The sequence below is a fragment of the Carya illinoinensis genome, chromosome 11 (genome assembly GCF_018687715.1).
Source record: "Carya illinoinensis cultivar Pawnee chromosome 11, C.illinoinensisPawnee_v1, whole genome shotgun sequence".
NCBI classification, from domain to species: Eukaryota; Viridiplantae; Streptophyta; class Magnoliopsida; order Fagales; family Juglandaceae; genus Carya; species Carya illinoinensis.
Genome location: NC_056762.1, coordinates 5913906 through 5936839, shown reverse-complemented (window position 1 = coordinate 5936839; position 22934 = coordinate 5913906). Strand labels below are relative to the sequence as shown.

At 33.9% G+C, this 22934-nt stretch overlaps 2 protein-coding genes and 1 pseudogene across 2 annotated transcripts; 2 read left to right on the top strand and 1 right to left on the bottom strand.

The window, feature by feature from the left end:
- Positions 1 to 267: 267 nt before the first annotated feature.
- On the bottom strand, positions 268 to 5377 carry LOC122281788 (hydroxyproline O-galactosyltransferase GALT6). The gene is made up of 7 exons (XM_043093570.1): positions 4152 to 5377; positions 2558 to 2790; positions 2190 to 2480; positions 1956 to 2084; positions 1613 to 1786; positions 965 to 1072; positions 268 to 826 (listed from the first exon to the last, which is right to left on the bottom strand). Exons 1-7 carry the CDS (start codon positions 4993 to 4995, stop codon positions 617 to 619), a joined length of 1989 nt encoding a protein of 662 aa, XP_042949504.1. The 5' UTR covers positions 4996 to 5377; the 3' UTR covers positions 268 to 616.
- A 5874-nt stretch (positions 5378 to 11251) lies between these two features.
- On the top strand, positions 11252 to 14055 carry LOC122282147 (annotated as a pseudogene).
- A 6585-nt stretch (positions 14056 to 20640) lies between these two features.
- LOC122280383 lies at positions 20641 to 22247 on the top strand. The gene is made up of 2 exons (XM_043091261.1): positions 20641 to 21675; positions 21823 to 22247. The coding sequence occupies exons 1-2, from the start codon at positions 20878 to 20880 to the stop codon at positions 21976 to 21978; spliced, it is 954 nt and encodes a 317-aa protein (XP_042947195.1). The 5' UTR covers positions 20641 to 20877; the 3' UTR covers positions 21979 to 22247.
- The last annotated feature ends 687 nt before the right edge of the window (positions 22248 to 22934 follow it).

The following is a 22934-nucleotide window of genomic DNA, read 5'->3' as shown; positions in this document are numbered from 1 at the left end:
CCCTGACCATAAAATTTCTGTTATGGAGAATTACATGGGACCTCTTGCCTACAAGGGAAACCTCAAAGAGCTTTGTGGCCCCGAATCAACTAAATGAGACGTCCCCTGTGCTATGGAGAAGAAGAATCTGTTTTGCATTTGTGCTAGTTTCCTCCTTGGCCTCTGGATAGCACCTATACTACCGGGTTCAAATGATTCTAGACCTTGTGAAGATTATTAATATTGATATCCATAAAAAGAAAAGGCAGGAAGGACCAGACAAGCAACTTCGATAGCATAAAGATTATTATCATTTCCATCTGCTGTTGTTCTACTGTAAATTACAGGACTTGGATTCGTATGATTTGTTCCCTGCACATTTAATCTCATCATCTTCCATCATCAGGCCCAAAATGGAGGAAAGGAGGGGGTGTCCGGGGATAAAAAATTAAAACAAGTAAAAGGAGAAAAAAAAAATGAATTGAATTTGTTGAGGGAATTTTATACCGGGTCAGAAACAAACTGACCCAACTTCCACAGAATATACAATAGACTATGCTACGGCTGCAAAACTTGTTATTGTTTGTCTCCACTGTTCTATATCGGATTGTGAAGATGATCAGAAACACAACAATCATCATCTCATGTCGCAGCAGCGAGGCCTTCCCTGCGTTTGCAATTTGGTCCACATGCACATTATCTGCCTTGGGGACTGGTAATGGGCTGTATAATAATCTTCTATGCACCCAAACTGGCAGAACTTCAAGCTATGCACATACACAACCGGTTTTGTGCTGTTGAATTGCTCCACCCACATTCCCATACTCACATCTTCCATTTTAAACATCTACACGTGGTAATACTTATAGTAAGAATCAGCAAAAAATAAGAAAAAAAGAAAAAAGAGCATGCACACACAGGTCCCATAGTTGAAATGCTTGAACTTGCACTTGCACATCGCAGAGAGAGAGAGTGAGAGAGTTACCCTTAATTTATGTCTTTCAAACTGTGATACAATGAAGTGTGCAATGTCAGATGACAAAATATAGCCTGGTCCATTTGCATATGGTGGATAATCTTCTTCTGGCCACTCCTGAAACCACCAGCAAATGGAAAAGATTTGGCAAGAGAGTCAGTATCGAGAGTGCATTAGAATCCCAAAAAAGAAATCGATAATGTAGTACTCAATGGTAATGCAAGCGATTCTCTCAACTCCAAACTACAACTTCAAAAATACTTATCCATGTGAAACATGATTGAATCTCCTTCTCACAGTCAAAATACAGGGGAGAAGAACAAAGACAATAAACAAAAAATCTATCTCGTGAACTATCTCCAACCGGTTTTACAAAGAAAAAAAAAACACAATTCATGAAACAATTTGATGTCAGCTTTTTTCTTTCTTTTTATTCTTACTGATGTCATAACTCAACCCGTAGAACAGCCTAACTACATCCAAGACACAGAACTCTGCTAAACTACACTGTAATATAGAGGACTTGGATTAACTTGGAAAGTATCATCTAAATAAGAATGCCTTGAGTCAACATAAAAGTTAATTACACAAACTACAGAAACAATGAACTATTTTAACTATACTAGTTGTTCTTAGAACCAATAGGTACTTCCATACCTCATATGTTACTGCCCATTTACCATAGCGCAAGGGCGTATGATAGTAATTTATGTTTCCAATGTACAAGCTCCTACCCTCGGGCACTTTCTTTGCTTCATTAAAAACTGCATCTACTCTCACAAATGTGTCATCATCACACTTCATGATATACTTCGCAGATACTGTGCGAACCTGTCAACAACAAATGACATTTAAGCGTGTTAATTTTATTTTTTTGAATATTAAGTGTAGGTTATTCTTCAAAGATCACTACAGTTATCACTGCAACTGTAGTGATCTTTGAAGAATATACTACAGGTTAATATTAAATCCTCCAATTTATATTTTTTCCACGACTCACCCCATATTCACAGATGGCAACAGTTTTCAACACTACGAGATCATAATTGTCAATGTAAGGGACAATAACAATATCTCCAAAGAACTCTGCTTCTTTCTTCAATTCAACATTCACTTCTTTTCTTCCACTCTGTCACAACAGAGATTCAAAAGGTATTTAACAATCTACATCATGAATTTTGTATATCAGACAAAAACCATCAACACTGCAAGTGCCAAAATTGTTAAACCTCACCAGTGCTACAAAGAAACGAGCTACCACTGTTGAAGATTTGATAAGCTTATGCTGCATCCAGGACTTCCTTACAGCCATCCGTTCAGCAAAGTGGTTGCCAGCTGAAAGAATACCAATGAAAAGCTCCACATCCCCATCTGGACGTGGTGGAGCCTTCCATCTGTTTGAAAAATCAAGATGTCGTTGTGGAGAAAAACTAGGATGTGAAGTAGGTAAAGAGGCAGCAAATACTGAGTGGATATCAACATCCCCCATCACTGATAGCCCAGTGGCATCCTCCAAAGTAAATCCCTGTTGCAATTAATAAAACAATCTTAGAAGAAATCCACATCCATCCCAAGGAAAGTAGGTTGCAGATCAATACTCACAGTGCGATAAGGAAAAGAGATGACATGCCTCCCATCAACATTAACATGATACCCCTCCAATCCAGCAGTAAGAGTTAGAACAAATAGCTTGCCCTCTGCAAATGGGTATGGCCAGTCAACAGTAACCTTTTTTGTTCGGCCTATTAGCCGATTCAACCACCATGTTGCCTTAGACTCCTCTGATCTTCCCTCATCATCTCGAATCCACTTCTCACACTTCACCTGATCATCAACTGCAGCCAGACAAAGGAATTACTCAGTTTGTTGCTACCATAGAGAAATGGATGAAGCCAAGAGAACACTTTCCACTATAAAGTACCATTATTTTATTATTATTATTATTATTATTATTATTATTATTATTATTATTATTATTATTTTGGGGAGTGGGGGAAAAGGGAGAGAATTAGAACATGAGGAAGACAAAGCAGATTTGAGGAGAACCAATGCCAATAATGATATAAAAATAAAAATTAAAGACATTATCAAGGAAGAGAGCCCCTACAAAATCCTGTATTTGGGGGTCTTGTTTCCCCCTAAATGCTTTAGACGTGCAAAGATAATGGAAAGAGATGTTTTGAATCTTGTAACTGCCAGGCCAAGTTTATAATTTTATTTTTTTTTAAATGTTGGGGAACCTCTCCAAGGCAGGGCCCTTTGGACCCACCCCTGCAGAGTGAACCCCGGTCGGTTTATAATACCAGGTAGTCCATTCTTTTCTCAGATCTTCTGCAGAAACAATATGAGCATCATATTTCCATGGCCGCATGTTTCAGCTACAGTTTAATAATCAACATATGCAAATACTTCTGCTGCCTTCTCGGGGAAAATTGTTCTGAAGACCACTAGGGCATACAGGCTACAAAACCCAGTAGCCCTTTCCCATCCCTTTAACGCCCCAGCGTGCGTTGGCAGGATTTGATCACGTGTCTAATGAGAAACTCAAAGTTGCAATTACGGGGAGGCCAGATTATAGATGAAGTGAGCTAAAATCACTTCGTATCACACCGTGTATGAATCGCTTCCAGATTATAGAACAACTAACATCATTTTAAAAACATAAATCCGTGGTTGAATCTTAATTTTAAATTACTAATGCTCCAGCCCCGACACACCAACAAAATCCCGAGCAATTACAATCTACAGGTTGTTTTTCGTAAAACCCTCCTGAATACTAGTCTTCAACCTATTAAATACTTAAAAGGAGAACAATTTATAAAAGCAGTTTGACGAAACAGCAAGACACATTACATTGTACTGAGATAGAATACTTCCTTAAGATGCATCAAGTCTGCTTCAATTTTCTAAGCCAGGTTTCAAAACCCCAACAAGAAACTTTGTTTTTTGAAACAGTCACCCGAGGAATAAAATCAAATAATCACCGACCAGTTTCCTTAACATTTATAAATTCTTAACCAGCGGTAGGTAGCTATACTACAAGTTAGCGCCCAGAATTCCAGTTTATTGTGTCAAAAAGGACCTCCTTTTATCGACACCATCACTCAAAGAGATGCGGCAACGGAAAACCAAACAAAGCAGTTCCATTTCAAAAACTACGTAGAATTAACAACAGAAATCTTTACTAATCACTCACCGGTTTCTTCTTCAGCCTTAGACTTCCACCCCTCGCACCTTAACGCCGAGCCCCACTGCATCCTATAGCAAGTATTGAGCTCAATCACGGGCTTTCCACTCCAGTCCCCTTTCAACCTCGGATTGAAATGCAAAACTCTGGGTGGGTCCTCGCCCTCAACAATCTTCAAGCCCTGCAACTCCACCATAAACTGCGACACCATCACCGCGTCACCCTCGTCCTTCACCAGCGCGATCTTGGGCTCGTGTTCAGAATGTGCCTGCCTCGGTTTTCCAACCAAAGTCACGTGCGATCCCAATGTCAGCCCGCAGGGTAGCACCATGACTTGCTTCCGCGTCAAGAAATCCGACCCGGATAGCGAAACCGAATCGGGGCACTGCTCCACCGACCTGTTCTGGATATTTTCGACGAAAACTTTGGCCTTTCCCGATTCAACCTCTGCCCAGATCGTTTTCCCCACTTCCCATGCCACCCCCGCCGACTTGTAAAGCGCTGAAGCCCCGTCCCCGCGACCCGACTTGAAAGTCTTCTGATCGAACGCCAATCCAGATAACATCCTGTACTCGACGGGTCGAGACTGAGGCGGCTGGAGTGACTTAAGGGATATGAGTTTGTTGGGGCGAGTCGGCGCTTCTCGTTCTTCCAAGTCCTCCTCGGACTCAAGCCGAAAGGGCCGGGAGAGAGCCTCCTGGGACACAAAACCGAACCCAGTTCTGAAAACGAATGGGATTTCAAGGGACACCAGAAGCATATACAAAAGCCCCGCTCCGATCAGAATCTGAATCGATCTCTGCCTGCTCAGAGACACGAACATGTCGTACTTTTCCAATTTTCCCCTCTTCATCTGAAATTCTTAACACAAATAAACCCAAAATCCAAACCAAAATCCCCAATATTAAACAGTGTCGGAGTTCAAATATTTGAATATATGAAAAACACAGAAAAATATTATATATATGAAAAGCTACAAAGAAAGAGTGGTAGGTCAGCAACAATGGCTAGAAGCGCGTAGAGTAAGGGAAATGGAGAAGAAGTCCGGTGCGGTTTGGGGGAATTATGACTAGTAATGGAAGACGATGGCGAGAGCTCTTTCGTGGAATCACCGATTTCTAAACTTTTCAACTCAAAAAATTAAGAAATTAACAGGACGTTGAAGAAACTAAAAAAAAGAGAAAAAGACAAAGAAACGTTAACTGGTGGGGTTGGGAGGCCTCTACTACGTGATGAAGGCTACTCGCATCCAAGTGGGTCTCTTCTTTCTTAACGATGTGAACTTGATAATTGGATGGGTAAACTGACAATTCACCCTTGACTAATGACTGTTGACTGTTCTTCTAAAAGATCAACATCAACTGCTAATATCTATTTATTTTATAATTTAATAAATCACATTCATTTTATAAATTATTTTTATCTAATTTTTTTATAATTAAAATATTTCTTTCTATTATAACAAACTTCCTCGTTTAGGACAACGAAGAACATAGAAAAACTCAACAAAAATATGACACATCCCCTTCCTTCATTTTGCTTGCTTGTTTTGAGTTCAAATAGGATGAATTTATATAAACTTTTGAATCTCAAATCATAAGCTCGAGTATGCAATGATACAATATTCAAAAAAATGAGACTCGTGCCGCCCAGCATTGGGCATGCCCTTTAAAAGCAAAATTCACTTTTTTAAATTTTTTTATTTTTCTTATTCACATTTTTTAACATTTTTTAAAAATATAAAAATAATATCAAATAAATTAATAATAATTTTGTTAATTAATAAATAAAATAAATAAATATATAAACGGTGAGAATATAAAATAAGAGACATAGTGTCGTTATTCTTTTAGGAATCGAGCCCAAGTCAATATCAATATGTCGCGCGGCATATTCCTATTAGTTTTCGAATGGAAATTTGATAAAAGTACTTAATTGCGAGTTTGTTTAATATCATACGTCAATGTTATGAAAGTTGAAAATTATAAGTAAAAGCATCAAAATTCATGTACCGACTTTGTCTTTAGGCCTTATTTAATATCAATTTGTCTAAGGTTGGAATCAAGCATGCCTCCTGAGGTGTAAGAATAAATCGATAAATCAGAAAATCGATCCGGACCGGATCAGATCAGTTGGTTCAATCTGATTTTCAACCAGTTCGATTCGAAATCGATTCTTTTATTTTAAAAACTAATCAAATTCAGTTTGGAATCGGTTTTATATTTTCCAACACTGAATCGGATCAGACTAGACTGGTTTACATATTATATATATATATATATATATATATTTTATTAATTTTTAATATTATATATAATTATATATGAAATAATATATTATAATTTATATCATAACATCTTAATCTTAAACATGAATATTTATTTGATCATATGTTTTAAATATAAAATATATATATATTAAATATATTTTATTTTCTAATAAATTCTCAATATATTTCTTTTAATAAACACATTAGTAATACTAATATATTTAATATATTAAAACTGGAAACCGGATTGAATCGGTAAAATCGGACGTACCCGTTTAGGAGGGTAATCGGTGCATAATCAGTTTTTAAAAATACAAAATCGATACATACAGGTTTGGTCCTAAATTTTATCCAAAACTAGACCGAACCGAACCAATTACACCCCTACATGCCTCTATTTCTCCCTCCTTAACCCTATTATAAAAAATAAAAAAATAAAAAAAAATAAAAAAAAAAAAATGAAAATTTTGAACATATCATAAATGTTGAAGAGCTAGAGTTGAATACAATGTAGAATAAGTCTTTGTTATTTCATGACGTCCAGCAATCTTTTATATATGTATATATATACACCAGATTACTAGATAGGACAAGTAACTGGAATTGAAAATAATAAAAATAAATTAAAAGCAAGACTAGATGACTAAATAGAACCAGATAACTAGAACTTAGTAATAATTAAAATAAATTGAAAACATTTAATGAGAGTAACAATAGTTATTCATGATAAAAATAACTTACCAGAAAAACTCAAAAAGACGTAAGGATTTTCAAGAGAAATCCAAGTATAAAAAGGAGAGATGAGTAGAAGGTATTCGGAAGGAAATGAATTCCAAAACCAAGCAATGCCTTCTTCTGAAGCAAGATTCCCCTATTATAGATGAAATGGGCACTAATTATAATTATTAAAGTAATAAAATAAATAGTGAAAATAGCAAGAATATGGCACATGGACTAGGAATTTGATAGTTGGAGTTCTACTAATGTCGAATCAAGTTATTAAAGCAATAAAGTAAATAATGAAATAGCAAGAATCTGGCACTGGAAGTAGCAGTGACAACCTGGAAGAAAATAACTGGAAGCAAGTTTTAAGAGATATATATATATTAATCGATTGGATTCAATATAGAACAGATTTTGAGAAAAATGATTTTTAAGATACTCAATTTTTGAGGCAGTGAAATACTGAATGAGTTTAACAGAAAAAATTGATTTAGCATATAGGTCATAAGGATATATATATATATATATATATATAAAGTAGATGAGAAATGTTAAGAAGCAAGGTTGATCACAAAAAATGGGGTTGAGAAGTGTAGCTGTTTTTACTGTATTAATTTTGTAAAGAGAAAAATAATTTTGGGGAGCGTCTTGATCAATAATTAATTTCTATATCATGACTTGACCCATTTTTTTTTCCCCATCTTTTTCATTGCTCTCCTCTAAATTATGATTCTATCCCTATCTGTCATCATCTTAACATAACTACCCCTCTTTAATGTAAACATTAACTATTTTTAACAACTTTTCAACGTTCAGACTGATTAATTCTCTGTGGATACCACGTATCCTACTTAGAAAAGTCACCCAAGGTGTTCACTGATTTTTTTTTTTAATTTAATGATTATAGGAATATTTTTAAATGATGTTATGAATTTTTAAAATATATATATATATATTTAAAGATATAAAAATTTTTAAAAAAATTAAAAAAACAAATTTTAACCCCACCTTCTATGGCTTGGTGTCCATTCTTCATACCAAAATGGAAAATAAGCAGTCAGCTAAAAAACAATCATTTATGTCGGCAGCAACTCGTTAAATTAAAAAATATTTTTTTTTATATATATATTTTCTGTCTCGAATTTATAAGGAAGCAAAAGAGACATAAATATATTAAATTTTATAACATTTATTAAGAAAATCATGTAAACTCATATTTTAAAATAAATTTTTTAATATAAAATAATTTTATTTTTATAAATTATTTATTAACAATACTTCTCATTTAAAATAGAGTTGCATAAAAGATTGTGCGTTTTATTTTTTAATAATTTTCTTTCTTGTGGATAATTAAAAAATTATTAATAAAACCTTGTTTGAATGTGATTGAGTACTTGGGAATCGTTCTAACGGTCGAATAGGCATGCATGCATGCATGCGGGGTGCCACCATGAAAATAATTTGAAAATATAAGAAAGAAATATGCATTCGATAGAGTGTGTAACACCCACACCCACTGACTTTCAACTTTACATTTGAAAGCATAAACCACTTTATTTTTCAAAGTTAATGCCTTTAGTCCAAAAGTTTATAAATTATGTTTGAGACTTTTTGCCTTCCCTAAACACCAAGGAAACTCCAAAGTAATGTTGGGTCTTCAATGGTTAGTTTGGGTACACAAGTATTTTCAGTTATTTTTAGGTATTTTATTTTTAAATATCACTTGAATATAGAATATTTTTCAATTTAAAATTTTTAGCTTTTTCATTTATTTATTACCTAATCATTACAATTTTTTTAAACTTTCAAATAAATATTAAAAAAATACAATTTTTTCAAATTTTCATATATATTAAAAAATTATATTCACTTTATAATATATATTTTTTTCATTTTTTTCCCTTCTTTCTCAAAACCAATAAAACATTTTAACTCAAATCATTTAACTACTATTCACAAATCATATTTTTATCACTCACAGATATTTTGAAATATTCTAATTATTCAAATGAGCTCTAAATAAAATTGTTGGTCTACCTTGTTCCGAATCTAAAAACAGACTCTAATTTTATCTTTTTTTTATTCTAATTTTATCTCTTTTTATTCTAAATCTCAGTATTTAAATCATATCAAGTGATGTATTATATTTTAAATAATTGATTTGTAAAACTGCTATATGGAACATACCTAGAATTGCAAATGAACAGAGTAGCTTATGAACAGTTCGAGCTTAGCTCATGTATAATCAATTCGAACTTAGTTCATTTAATAAATGAGATGTTCGTAAACACTAATATATGTTCAAATATTAAATAAGCAAAACTTATATAAACTCGACTTGACTTGTTTGAGCTCGTTTTGAAGCTTGTAATATGTTTTATATATGTATGTGTCATATATATTACATGTTAGTTATATTTTATATACTTAATTATATATTATTAATTTATTTATAGTTTACCTTATTTAATATAGATATGTTATGTTTCTAAAATGTATATATGATAATTTATATAATAATATATCATACAACTACAACTATTGATTTATTATATTATCTATATGTATTAAATAGTTTAGTTTATTAAATTTATCTTATGTATTATTCTTTTAATTTGTAACTATAAATTATTTTTATAAAAAAAGTTATACGATAAGAACTTTGAGTCAAAATTATTTGGTTAAATAGTTAAATGGTGAGTTTTTTTTTTCAAAAATTTTAAAATTTTTTTATTAATCCAAAGATAAGATTACAAATTTCAAAACAAAATATCGAATTTGACTTTGAGTAGCTTGAGCTCTAGTCGTTTCTTTTTTTTTAGTCGAGCTTGAGTCAAATTCAAACAACATTAATAATTAACGAACCGATTTTGAGCAAGGATATTCGAGTTTTATACGAGTTTAACCAAAGTTCAAGCAAGTAAACATGTTAATCAAGTTTGAGTACCCTTATGTGAATTCGACTCGACTCAGTTCGTCTGTAGCCCTAAACATACTGTATCAACTAGTGTAAATGACGACAACAAAACCATGATTTAAAAAAAAATAGAAAGAAAAGAAGAAGAAGCATTGTTATATTTAATATATGACTAATACAATATATAATTGTAGAGTGGATAAATGTTGTGCAGTTATTTTAAAAAAGAGTGAGATTTATTATTAAAAAATTAATTTCTTCTCATATGAATTCTGTATTTATTAATTTTTTAAAAAATGATTATACGACCGTAATTATTATTTTTTTTAATATATTAACTATTTGCCAACAAATATTAAATTGGTTATTTAATTTAGTACCTAGTTGGCAGGCATGCATGCATTTGGAAGAAGCTGCTATATTCTGACCTGGCATTCCTTACGGCGCCAGTTAGTGTGCGTTGGAGTTTTATGAAGGGTATCTTCTTTGCCGTACTAAAGCTAAGTGCAAGGATAAACATGGGATGAATATACTTTACCTCTTTTAATTATCATAATTTAAATTATTAAATTAACATAGAAGAGAGTTTTTTATGCGGTCAGACCAGATCTAGTCCATTTCATCGAAACATGTGGTTCAGGACTCAGTGGGTCAGGGAATAGATTCAACATAAGGAGAAAATCCAGGCCGGCCCAGGAAGGAAGAAACATATAGCATACAATTTCAAAGACAGCACTTTTAAAAGAACAATTCAAAGACCGCCCAATTTTTTACATTGTTATATAGTCAATTTTCAAGTCCCCAAGAAGCCTGGCAGCATAATTGAATCTCTGAATATGGATTTTAATAAATATTATTCCCAAACATCCTGAAAAGCCCCAATGAATGCTCTCATTTGAGGTATTGAGTCTTTGTAATTTTAAGAGAGTATTAATATACAGGACAGAATGGGGATGATCATGATGTACCTAAAGAGCTGCAACTTTACTTCTAAACGCACCGACTCTGTTCATCAATGCTAACGCCTTTAGCAACACTGATTTTAAGGCAGACAGAGAGAGACAGAGACAGAGACAGAGAGAGAGGCACATGTGGGAGGATTCAAGTTCTATAAATGCGTACCCCGATGGGATTCTCTGCGAGTCTGCGTACGTTACTATATATATTTAACTTAGGTGGCATGCATTTGGGATAAACCATTAGCTTGGGCATGAAGATAGGACGTCTACGTGTGCCATGTGCCCCCACCTCAATTACCATGACAATCAAGCCACACTATTTCTCCCTCTCCAACCTTTTTTTTTTGTTTTGTTTTTTATCTTCTCTCTCTCTAACCTTCTCCTCCGATTGACTTTTCATGAGCAGTGAGAGGGGCCTCTCATTTATCCTCACTTCCCCTTCTTCTTCCTTCCCACATGGTCTATGTTTCATTCCATAATACTCGTTTTAATCCAACATTTACTAAATAAAAATAGAGATATAAATGGAGGTGGTAAGGTGCCCCATATAAAAACCTCATTACAGTAACTGCAGTGTTCGGGAGAAGAATAGGACAATGAATCATAAGTTCGGGCCCATGTTCCACTGCCTCCATGTTTCTAATTAGTTTCTGTGCCTTTTGTTTGCTTATTGTTTACATTGCATAATATCGATGCTTTCAGTTGAGAGTAATGAATTAAGATCTCAATACCATAGATTGTAAATTAAGATCTCTTTCCTCTCAAAAAGCATTTGGCAAGAGATATTATTTAAAGTTGCATTACTATGATCATCTAGCTCTTCCAACATCATTTTCCTTTTATCTCTGTTCTCTCCATTTCCTGATTTCTTTTTCATATTTTCGGTGTGTTTTTGGATTAACAGATCAGATGGTAAGACCTCCTTGCTGCAACAAGCTGAACCTTAAAAGGGGTCTCTGGACAGCACATGAAAATGCAAAGATGCTTGCATATGTCTCAAAGCATGGCACATGTAACTGGATAGATGTTCCTAATAAAGCAGGTTAGTTCAATAATATAGGGTTGGATCAGATGTACATGGTTTGTAAATGGACTAGTTATGACCGATTGTTTTGATACTGTATGTGAGGAGGTTTGACAGGACTTAAAAAATGCGGGAAAAGCTGCAGGCTAAGATGGACTAATTACCTCCTTAAGCATGACAGCTTCCCTCTCATGCAGGCAGTTCCATTGCACAGAATAGAATATCATAATATTCTTTTCAGAATTTAATTAGTTTGGAAGCAATGTTCTGTCCCAAAGCGGACCATATGCATTCCCTTGTAGCTCGTCCTTCATATGCTTTCACAAACACTCATCACCCGTTTAAATTCTTTTTTTTTTTTGGCGCCGGGGGGGGGGGGGGGGTTCTCATTGCCTGCAGTGAGACCCTTTTACTTTTCAATACTTCCATTTGCAATTATATGGCATAGGCATAAATCATAATTTATAATCATATCATAATTTTCATATTTCAAAACCCATTTTGCCACTCTTCTACTTATGATGTCTCCACCAGCTGCTCTAAATTGGGTTCTGGGAGCCCAACATAGCTTGACTGCAAGGTTAACTATGTCTCACGTGGCTTCGGTGTAAACTTAATCGTGTGTGTGTGTATAGCCTTCCAAGCACCCTCCTCTTGCAAGCTAGTTTTCAAGTGCGAGTTTTTTCTCAAGGGTCTGTATTGTTCATATCGCTCAGGTTGCTTGAGCAGTTTTGGTCTTGTCAATCTGTGATGATCATTTATCAATACATTTCACCAGAATCTTAGGCACAGAAAAAAGACTATCCAAAATGTCACACTCTTCGTGGTGAGAGCTTGCTGCATACAACTATTCTGCATTGGGTATAGATTGAGAGGAGAAAATCTATTTAGAAGTCTTATTTTATAAACACCCAGCACACCGCTGATGTGGCTTTCCACATCAACTATACTAAAATATGACTTGTGTTTGGGTTTTTAGAAATTTATAATAGTTCACACTATAAGTGATATGCTAACACAATGATTATGTGTAGCAAAACTCTTGATAGCAAGTTGTCATTTCTCATAAGATCATAACAAACACAAGTGACAACCATTGTAATTGTCTGCTTTCTGTTACTAGTGCAAGGATAGTGGATTCTCTCTCTCTCTCTCTCTCTCTCTCTCTCTCTCTCTCTCTCTCTCTCTCTCTCTCATGGATTATGTGTACAGGTGGTCCATAATAGCACAACAACTTCCTGGGAGAACAGACAGCGATGTTAAGAACCACTAGAACACCAAGTTAAGAAAGAAGTTTTCTGAAACGGGAATCGATCCTGTTACTCATAAGCCTCTCTCTCAAATACTTGCTGACTATGGAAACATTGGTGGCCCGCTGAAATCTGACCCCAGAACTAGCTCTCTCAAAAAAAATTTGAAGAATGCAATTGCGCTGAAATCAGAACCATATCCATCCCCACCACAAGGATTCCCAAACATCAACAGCCAAGTGATGCCCTCAACTACATCACCTCAAACAGCAGCAACCCAAGATACCTTTTTGAATAACAATGAAACTAACAACCACCATTTTGATCTTCTCGACGAGCTCCAAGCCGGTCAAGGAAGCCTCAAATTGCAGCAACATCACCTTCCCACCACTAATCTTTGTCGAAGAGTCATTGCCGTCTTCATCATCATCATCATCTCCTAACTGTTCCACTGCGGCACAAGAGAAGTCAACCTTAATCTGACACGACTTTCTTCTTGACGATGCATTTCTACCAGCTGATCCTCTTGAACAAGAAATCATGGCTGACCATTCATCGAAGGAATCTGCAAGCCAAAAACACAATGTGATACCTCAAAATGAGACCAATAAGGAGGCTGCTATACAAGAATGTTAGGAAGCTAAAGCAATAGATTGGATGTCATGCTAGATCAAGAATATCAAATGTTGTTACTGCTAAGTTCCCTCCAAGTTGATGGCATTGAAACTATAGTATTAGAAATATAATAGGTAGACAAGGACTCTTTTTAAACCTTTTCAGGGTTCAGGGCAGCCACTTTAACAGTGTGAAAACTATAAGGATTTCTAACAGTCTATTCACAATGCAAAATTCTTCCCACAAGAGTACTTACTTGGTTAACAACAATGAGTATATTGTATCCGCAGGTTCAAGAAGGTAGGGTTGTAAATCGGGGCAGGCTGAGCTGAGTTGGTCCCATGCTAATATAAGCTCTCTTGGTTATTAAGCGCTCATTTTAAGCAAGCTCATCCTTTTCAAACTTTTAGGATCTCGTGATTTGCCCAAGTTCTGGCTTTTCTGAAATTGAAGAATGGAAACAATAACAGAACAAAATCATAACGTTTGAGAGCAGCAAAATGAACTATAGCTCAAGCACCACTTTTTTCCTAATGTCAGAAGAGATAGGTGGATGAACTACCATTGAAAAAACGGTAATTGTTGAGAGTACTTGAAACTACTATTAAATGAGTAGAATTATCTGGTAGATATCATGTAGAGCGTACATCTGGTGTATGCTGCTAGTATACAGATGTCTGTAATAATATATTTGGAAGCGTGGCTAAGTGAGAAAATAAGTCATAAAAAAAACTGGAGAAAAATGAATTTGAGAATTCAGGTTAGTTCTTCATCTAGGACCTTGAGTTGTCAGCTCGTGTGTTTCCCTATAGAAATTATGAGTTTCAGAATTTCCAAGCTTGCAAAAGGCAAGGAGGAAGAATATCTTGAATCTCGGATCCATATTTTGATCTGCAAAACTATGTATTGGTATGGCACTCTGGATGAATGACTTGAGAGAGTATTGTTTGGTCTCTATTCAGACCATCACGCTTCACTCCAACATAGCACCTGGGGAATCCCGCCAACCAGCCCACACTGTCTGTATCATTTACAAATTACATTGCATCCTCTCCTTCCCCTGCAGCATCTGGTGGCAGTACATCTGCTTTTAGAGATGCTCCTCGGCTGCCATGCATGTCCGTAGAATCAGAAGTTATGCCATTAACATACATAATGTGACATCAAGCTCTATCATCTGTTCCCGCTGTGGTATGTAATCTTCTGATGGAGCAATGCTGCCATGTCTGTCCAGTTCTGATTGATCCAGCACCTCTTTTTCTTTGTTTTGGTTGCCCAGCAGAGCCACTCTTGTTGTCTCCCTCCTGGAATCAAGGAATATCAGAAACATACATTTCACCTAATCCATTGAGTCTTGAGTGGAAAAGTCTTTTTCCAATTACCATCTTTCTTTCAGATAAATGGAAGATTTTACTTAAATGCAAGTGATGATTTTAAGACATGATTCGGATGGAATTCAATGTCCACGTGACATGACACATATGACACTGTTATACTTCTAATGACTTGAAAGTTACCTAATACCGTCAGATTTCTAATCATTTAAGGATTTCTGACATCTTAAAGTTATTTAATCCTAATTTTAATATAACGGTTAAATCTGTTAGAATAATGGTCAACACGAGAAATGGTTTCCTATTAAAATTCCTACTTTGATAGAAAGTCAAAGTGGAATTGGTTCAAGAAGGAAACCGGTTCTCTCTTACCCTATAAATATAAGAAAATGACAGGATTACTAATATTTTACTACCTATTTATTATTTATTTTGTATTTAATTTTTTAATTTTTTATTTTACTTAATAATTAAGAAAGTAATTATTAATAAAATTATATATTTTTAAAATTTTTTCTTAATAGCTAAGGATGTTAAAAAAAATACTTAAAAGAAAATGATAAAAAAATAAAAAATTTCTAATATCTTATAAGTAGTAAATGGATAGTGACAGAGTAGTAAGCCTATCACTATCCATAAATATATGAATAGGAAAATGATAGTATGACTCTTAAATATATCCACTCATATATTTTATTTTATTTTTATTTTTTTAATAGTCAAGAAAGTAATTATTAGTGAAATTGTATTTTTATTTTATTTTTTTAATGGTTAAGAATGTTTAAAAAAACAAAAAGAAGAAAAAATCCAATTACACTGGTGTGCATATTTGGAATACACATTTGATGTACACCTTAGCATTGTCCATATGCATATGCCTATCAATTGTGTATTCAAACTGCAGGATTAAGTGAGAGAAACCGATTTTTGGTGGTATTAGATCTAGAGCAGAGAAGAGTTATGGTTATGGATTTCGTACACTTTTTATATAACATTTTAATTTATTAAAATTTATAATTATTAACGTTATGTTTCGTACGCCTTTGGCTAGGTAGCTCAATTGGTCCGAGCCTTCGCTCGATCTGTAGACGATGTGCCGATACTGGCCGAGTTGGCGATGTGTGGGCCCAGTGGAGCTGGGCTAGGACAAGTGGTGCAAGCCCTCAGCTAATCAGGTGCAGCTGTACGAAGTTCATGCGTATGGGCATAGAGGTGAACAGCATATGAATGCAGGAAAAATTAAGAGAGATAGACATACGGATTTACTTGGTTCGGCACTAAGCCTACGTTCAAGGGGTTTGGGGAAGGGATATTCTACTATATAAGCTTTATTTACAGTCTCTCGGAGTCTCTTATCCTCACTGTACAGCTGATTTACAGATCACTCTACCAGTTTTGACACTGTCACTAGATATCGAGTCTAGAGGTTGAAGAAGTTATCCCGTAAAACCTTTTAGAAGTTTGGCCAAGAATCCCTTGAAAAGCCTCCCTAAGATCCCAAAACAAGTCTCCTAAGTTGTCCATTCCTTCCATTTTTATCTTTTCCTATCTCCTTTTTTATGTCACATCAACTTACCTCTCATGTTTTTTCCCTCATCTTCTGCCCGAAGGCCTAACATGACCTTCTCTCCCCCTTTCCCTTTCCCGTACGTCCTCATTTCTCCATATTTTGTCCTCTAGTGAAGCTTCCTTGTTGGATTTGGGCTTTGAGGGCCCTCATGTGCCCAGGACGAAAATCCCCCCTAACAGATAGTCAAAGTCTTAGACTTATTTTACAATATTATGTAGATTATTTATTTCATATAAAATTATATATTCACCATTCTTTGTTGGGTTTGAATCAGAAGCTTATCAAGATATTTTAATTAGGATTATAAATGAACCAGTTTGTTTAATAGCCAGCTCAATACTCACCACGTTAAACTTGAATTAAACTCGACTTGTGAACAAAAAAAAAAAAACCAAAAAAAAAAACTCATTCGTGAAAGCAGATACCCGTTCAAATAATAAATGACACATACTTGACAAAACTGACTCGATTCGGCTAAAACTTGTTAAGTCCTGCTCGTTTATGCCTGAGTCAACTCGTGATCTTGACTCGATTAAAACTCATTCATATATTAATAAATATATACATATATATGTATTCGCTAATAATATAAGCATAACAATTTTATAATTAAATATATAATATGTAACATAATTACTTATATCTATCTATTGAATATACTTCATAGTTATATTTTATAATTTGTAAAATAATTATTTAATAAGATTTAATAATTTCATATACTAGTATGTGGGAACTATATATGAAATATATATATATATGTTATCATATTATGTGTATGTATCAATAATTATTTTAGGCATATAATACATTATTATTATGGATAAATATCAACTAGTTAGATATTAATTATCTATAAATTTTTAAAATCTTATAATTCAATAGAGGTTCATTTTTTTTTCTCGTCAAGATTAATATATTAATAGAGAAACTTAACAGTACATGAGCATGAGTAGAGTATTAATTATATAATTCAATAGAGATTCTACTTGTTAGTTGTACAAATTTAATATTAAATTTTTTATTTTTTATCTATCTAATTTATTAATTATTAAATATTATTCAAAAAACAAAAAAAGAAACAATTCGAGCCAAACTTGAGCTCCAGTTGAAAATTTAGCTTACCGAGTTGAGCTTGAATAAAGAATAGATAGAAATCTCAAGTTCAAACATTTTGATTTGAGCCGAGCTCAACAAGACAAAAATCGGCTCTTTTACAATCCTAGTTTGATAGAAAAGAGTTAAGAATGTAATTTTATTGCATTAGATTCGGAAGGGGAGCAAGAAAAATTATGTTATGTTTGTTAATTTTAAGAATATAATACAAATAACTAAATATATTTCATTTTATTAGTTTAAGCATTTTGGATAAATAATAATTTTATATGATATTAAGATAATTTGTTCTAATATTGACTCTACATTCTATCACATCTAATTAAATATTCTATATTATGTTTGTTAATGTTAAAAGTATAATACAAATAACTAAATTTGTTTTGTTTTATTAGTTTAAATTTTTAGAATAAGTAGTGATTTTACATGATATTAAGATAACGAGTCTTAATCTGGACTCTACATTCTATGATATCTAATTAAATATTTTACATGTTAAATACACTGTAAATAATTAATTTAAATTTACAATGTTAAGTTTTGATAGACAAGTCCTTATTTGAAGAAAAAAAAAATTATCACCATCCTTACATACTATACATCATTTATAATTTTTTATTTTTTTTTTTCTTACCAAATTGATAATATATGGATGATAGATAAAAAAAAAAAAAAAAAAAAAATCAATTAATTTAAAAAACATGAACTAAAAAAATTTAAAAATAAATTAAAAATAATAAAAATAAATGTGGTGGGTTAAAACTATGCATACAACACTATTTAAAGATTAGCAGAAGTTTCTGCAGATTTTGTGGAATCTAATGTAGAGGTGACATAACATGTTCTGGTTTTAGTATAGAAAAGTGGTTTTGCTTCTTTTTATGCATGTCGTTTTTGCCGATATTCTTGTGAAGTTGCAGCTCTTTGATTAATAAACCCAAACGAAGTGAGATGGCCTCTCGAAAATCGGTGCGAAAAGGACACACGGCAACAAGTATAATCAAGGAAATTAAATCGAGGGAGGCATGTGGCTTGTTGAGACTACATGCGTCACTTCATCCTCTGCTCTTTGGCATATCATATGCCCCAGAGAGAGAGAGAGTAGAGCTGACAATTACAGAAAAAATAATAATAAATTATTATAGTGTGATAAAGATGATAAAAAAAATTTAAAAAAAAAAAAGAAAAGAAAAGAATGGTGTATGATAAATTTGAGGATTAAAAAAATTATAAAAAATATGGCCAACTTGGAAAACTGTCAAATTTTTTTTTTTTAACAAAGGAATTATTTCTTGGCAATTTACGCAATTTATTTTTATCAATCTCAGTATCATTTGGTGAGATGGTAAATTTCAAGTGGGTGTAAACTAAGAATAAGTTTGAAAAATGAGAGGAGATGATAATTTTTTGAGTTAAATAATTTATAAATAGTAATAAAATAGTTTAAGTTGAATTTTAAAAAATAAAAGAGAAAAAATTGAATAAAAAATATTATAAAGTTAAAATATTGTTAAAATATTATTTTTATTTATATATTTAAAAAAGTTGAATTATTTTTTATTTAAAAGTTTGAAAAAGTTGTAATAATTTGTTTAAAAAATTATAATAATTAGTTTGAAAATATTTATATTTAGGTGATGCTTAGAAATAAAATGAGATGAAATAAGAATTTTGACATAAAATTTTTTTCTAAATAAGTCCTAAGTGACTGATAGAAAAAGTCACTTGAAATGTACACCTGACCTAGATAATGAGATTTAGAACGAAGAAATGGTAATATATTATTAGAAAAAAATGATAGATATACAATCGTTTTTTTACAAATTTTTATATAACTATATTTTAAAAGATGGATATTTTTATAAAATAACTTATAAAAGTAATATTACTTTATATAAATACTCTTATTTTAAAATATAATTATAAAAATGATTATATTAAAAGATCGAGACATTTTCAAAAGGCCTTGTAAAACTTTAGCTCCAAACAATCTACAATGAAATCTTAATAGGGTGCAAATTGAGCATTTGATCATTTGGTTTATAATTTAAAAAAGATGTTAACATATGAATGACATATGAAAAATGTAATTTCCCTTTAATTAATGATAGTGTCAAGGAGACCTAGAAATCACACAACATAAAATCAGATTTTGATTTCTTAAAGACACATAAATTCCATAATATTTATTAAATATTTACCCATTGTTGGAAAATTCACTTGAAAGACCACCCACCCACTTTACGGCTATTTCTCTCTCACTCTAAAAGCTACATTTCCCAACGATGAAAAGCTAAATTCATAGGTTTTTTTTACAATAAAAGATCATATTTTTATCATTTTTTTCTTATTTTATTTAAAAAAAATAATAAAAATTGAGATGTTGAGTACATTACGATTATACTGTTCCATGAACATGTTCTTTTTCACTTCTATCTAACCGACAAAGAGCTCCTCCTCTTTTTTACTTCCGGCATTCATCGATTGGTGCAGAGAATGCATGTGCTCGAGCAATTATCAGGAAAACTTTTTGGATACCCTAAATTGGATTAGTATGCTTTAACACTTTCTAAGAGAGATTATTATTTCACTTACACGTCACTTTATTTTTAAAATAGATTTTATTATTAAAAAAATATAATTTATAAATTGATCATCTTTCTAGTGGATTCAGATCTGAAATGTGGAAAATGCAAACTGAAACGAAAGAGCCTAACAACAGATCCAAGTCAACGGTCAAACATACAAACATGAAAATCCTCAAACCATGTCCTCCCCTCTCGACGCATCGTAGGACAAAGCAAAGCATTGGATCTTATCAAAGGCACCACACAAAAGTCCCCATCCAATGAACCCCACCAATGCCCATTAACCAACACCTGCGCACACTCTCTTCTCCCCAGATCAGATGCCCAAACCCTTTCTTCTTCCCATCTCCTTTCACTTTTCCCCACCAACATGGCTCACCGTATCTCCCAAAGGCGCAACTTAGCAAACCCAGAACCCAATCCCTCCATGGATCCCACTCTCAAAAAACAATACCCCAAACCGACCACCCCCAACCCAACTTCTCACCCCCAGATTAGAGCAAACCCGGATTCCCCCGTACCCTCTAACTCTAAATCCTCCTCTTTCATGCCCCACCACTTCTCAAGGTTAAACCCTTATCACAAAGTCCGGGCATCCCAAAAGCCCGCTAATACTCTACCTTCTTCTAGTCTTGTAGACGCCCCTTTGCAAGCGAAAGCCATGACAACTTCTGGCATGTGGGATTCCTCCAAGTTTTTACTTACCAGACCAAACCATCAGAGCAAAACTATTGCTCCGAGACTGGCAGTAGAAGGAGAGGGTAAAGCAAAAAAGGAAGTTTCTGAAGAGAAGTCCAAGAAATCATCCAAAGAATTGGATAAGAAGAAGGTTCACAAGGTGAAAGTGAATGAGAAAAGTAGAGAACCTCGTGAAGGACCTGATGTTAAGGGATTGCCAGAAAAAGTGAAGGATATAAAACCGAAAGATCTTCTAGATGGGCATGATATTAACAGACTGTCGGTTTCATTAACTCTCAGAGGCGGCAGAAGAAGGTCTTTCTGTGGCTCGCAGGTTGAATTAGCAGATATCTTTGCAAGCAGTGGCGTGAAAGTGGTTGCAGTTGATATGCCCCCGTTTATGCAGATCCATGTTACGGATTGTGCAAGAAAGGCTTATGATAGTATGGAAAAGTTCACTTCCAAAACCCTTGCCTGCACTATCAAGAAGGTAATTGTTATTGCACGGCAATTATTTCATATTTTGATTAAGAAAAATGTCTATCAAGTTGAGGTTTTTCTTTATTTTTGATGTGGGTCTGTGCAATTGTGATTGATCAGGAGATAAGTTATTCTTGGGGTGGTTGTGATTTTGCAGGAATTTGATGGGGTCTATGGGCCAGCATGGCACTGTATTGTAGGGAAAAGTTTTGGGTCATTTGTAACGCATTCAGTCGGTGGGTTTATGTACTTCTCAATGGATCAAAAGTTATACATCCTCTTGTTTAAGACCACTGTACAAAGAGCAGATTGAAGTGGATGACCAGGAACAGTTTGAAGTTAGACTATATTTAGAATATGAACTTTTGGTAGGCTAAAAGTAGTAGTTTTCTTAGCTGCTTGTACATGGCTTTTGCTCTGCAAGTTTGGGACAAATGGAAGTTTCTGTATTCTTTTGTTCAGAAGACCGTTTTAAGTGGTCTAAAAGGCATACTTCCTTGTAATTGTTAGGGTTTGCAATAGAGAACTGAGAACCCCTTTTCTTACCGCACATGCCATAATGCCATTGCGTTCTGCTTCAAATCTTCTTGTATGTTCTCCTCATTTTCAATTTTCTTTTCCGGTTCTAATTGAGAGGAAATGATGATATTTGTTCAGAAAAGTCTGCCCGACTGAGATGTGCATGATAAAAAAAAAAATGTGCTGCTTTGATTTCATCACCCATTGTGATGTGGCATGTAGTGGTTGGAATGGACCAAACTAGAATCATGACCTTTTCACTCATTCTTAATAGTGACGCTTTACCCACCCTTCTTGAGTCATGAGCATACATAGGGCCATCATGTCCATCTGCAGAAGCATTTATTTAGGGAAGATGATAATTGGAGTGCGAGGTCCACTGCAATAAAATCAGTTTGAATGAACACTCTTTCTCTTGACTTGATAATGTGGGAGTTGTACATGACAAGGCTAGAGATTGAAAGGGCACAGGTTTGTTAGCATGAGGCAGGAAAGCAATTTAGGCATGTCGAGCTTTAACTGATTGTACGAGCGTGAAAAGAGCTCTAGCATATTAAAATTGTGCTTGGGGATGCATTCCCCAGAACAAGAATTGGCTCAAATTTTCATCTCCAAAAGCAACCTGTAAAAATGCCTCCCAGTTACTCAAAGTGGGATCCTTCCATCCACAAATGGACGCGATCGAGGACCCTACCACAAAACCTTTTTGTCAAGTCCTAGGGACCCCCTAAATTGTTTACTTTCTTAGGG

What these genes read in the sequence shown, in the direction of transcription:
- LOC122280383 (XM_043091261.1), top strand. Translation starts at nt 20,878, where the DNA reads ATGGCTCACCGTATCTCCCAAAGGCGCAACTTAGCAAACCCAGAACCC. An exon ending in TTGCCTGCACTATCAAGAAG is followed by an intron (nt 21,676 to 21,822) that starts GTAATTGTTATT and finishes GTGATTTTGCAG; the next exon opens with GAATTTGATGGGGTCTATGG.
- LOC122281788 (XM_043093570.1), bottom strand. Translation starts at nt 4,995, where the DNA reads ATGAAGAGGGGAAAATTGGAAAAGTACGACATGTTCGTGTCTCTGAGC. An exon ending in TCTCTTTTCCTTATCGCACT is followed by an intron (nt 2,481 to 2,557) that starts GTGAGTATTGAT and finishes TAATTGCAACAG; the next exon opens with GGATTTACTTTGGAGGATGC. An exon ending in TTGAAAGACATAAATTAAGG is followed by an intron (nt 827 to 964) that starts GTAACTCTCTCA and finishes TACCACGTGTAG; the next exon opens with ATGTTTAAAATGGAAGATGT.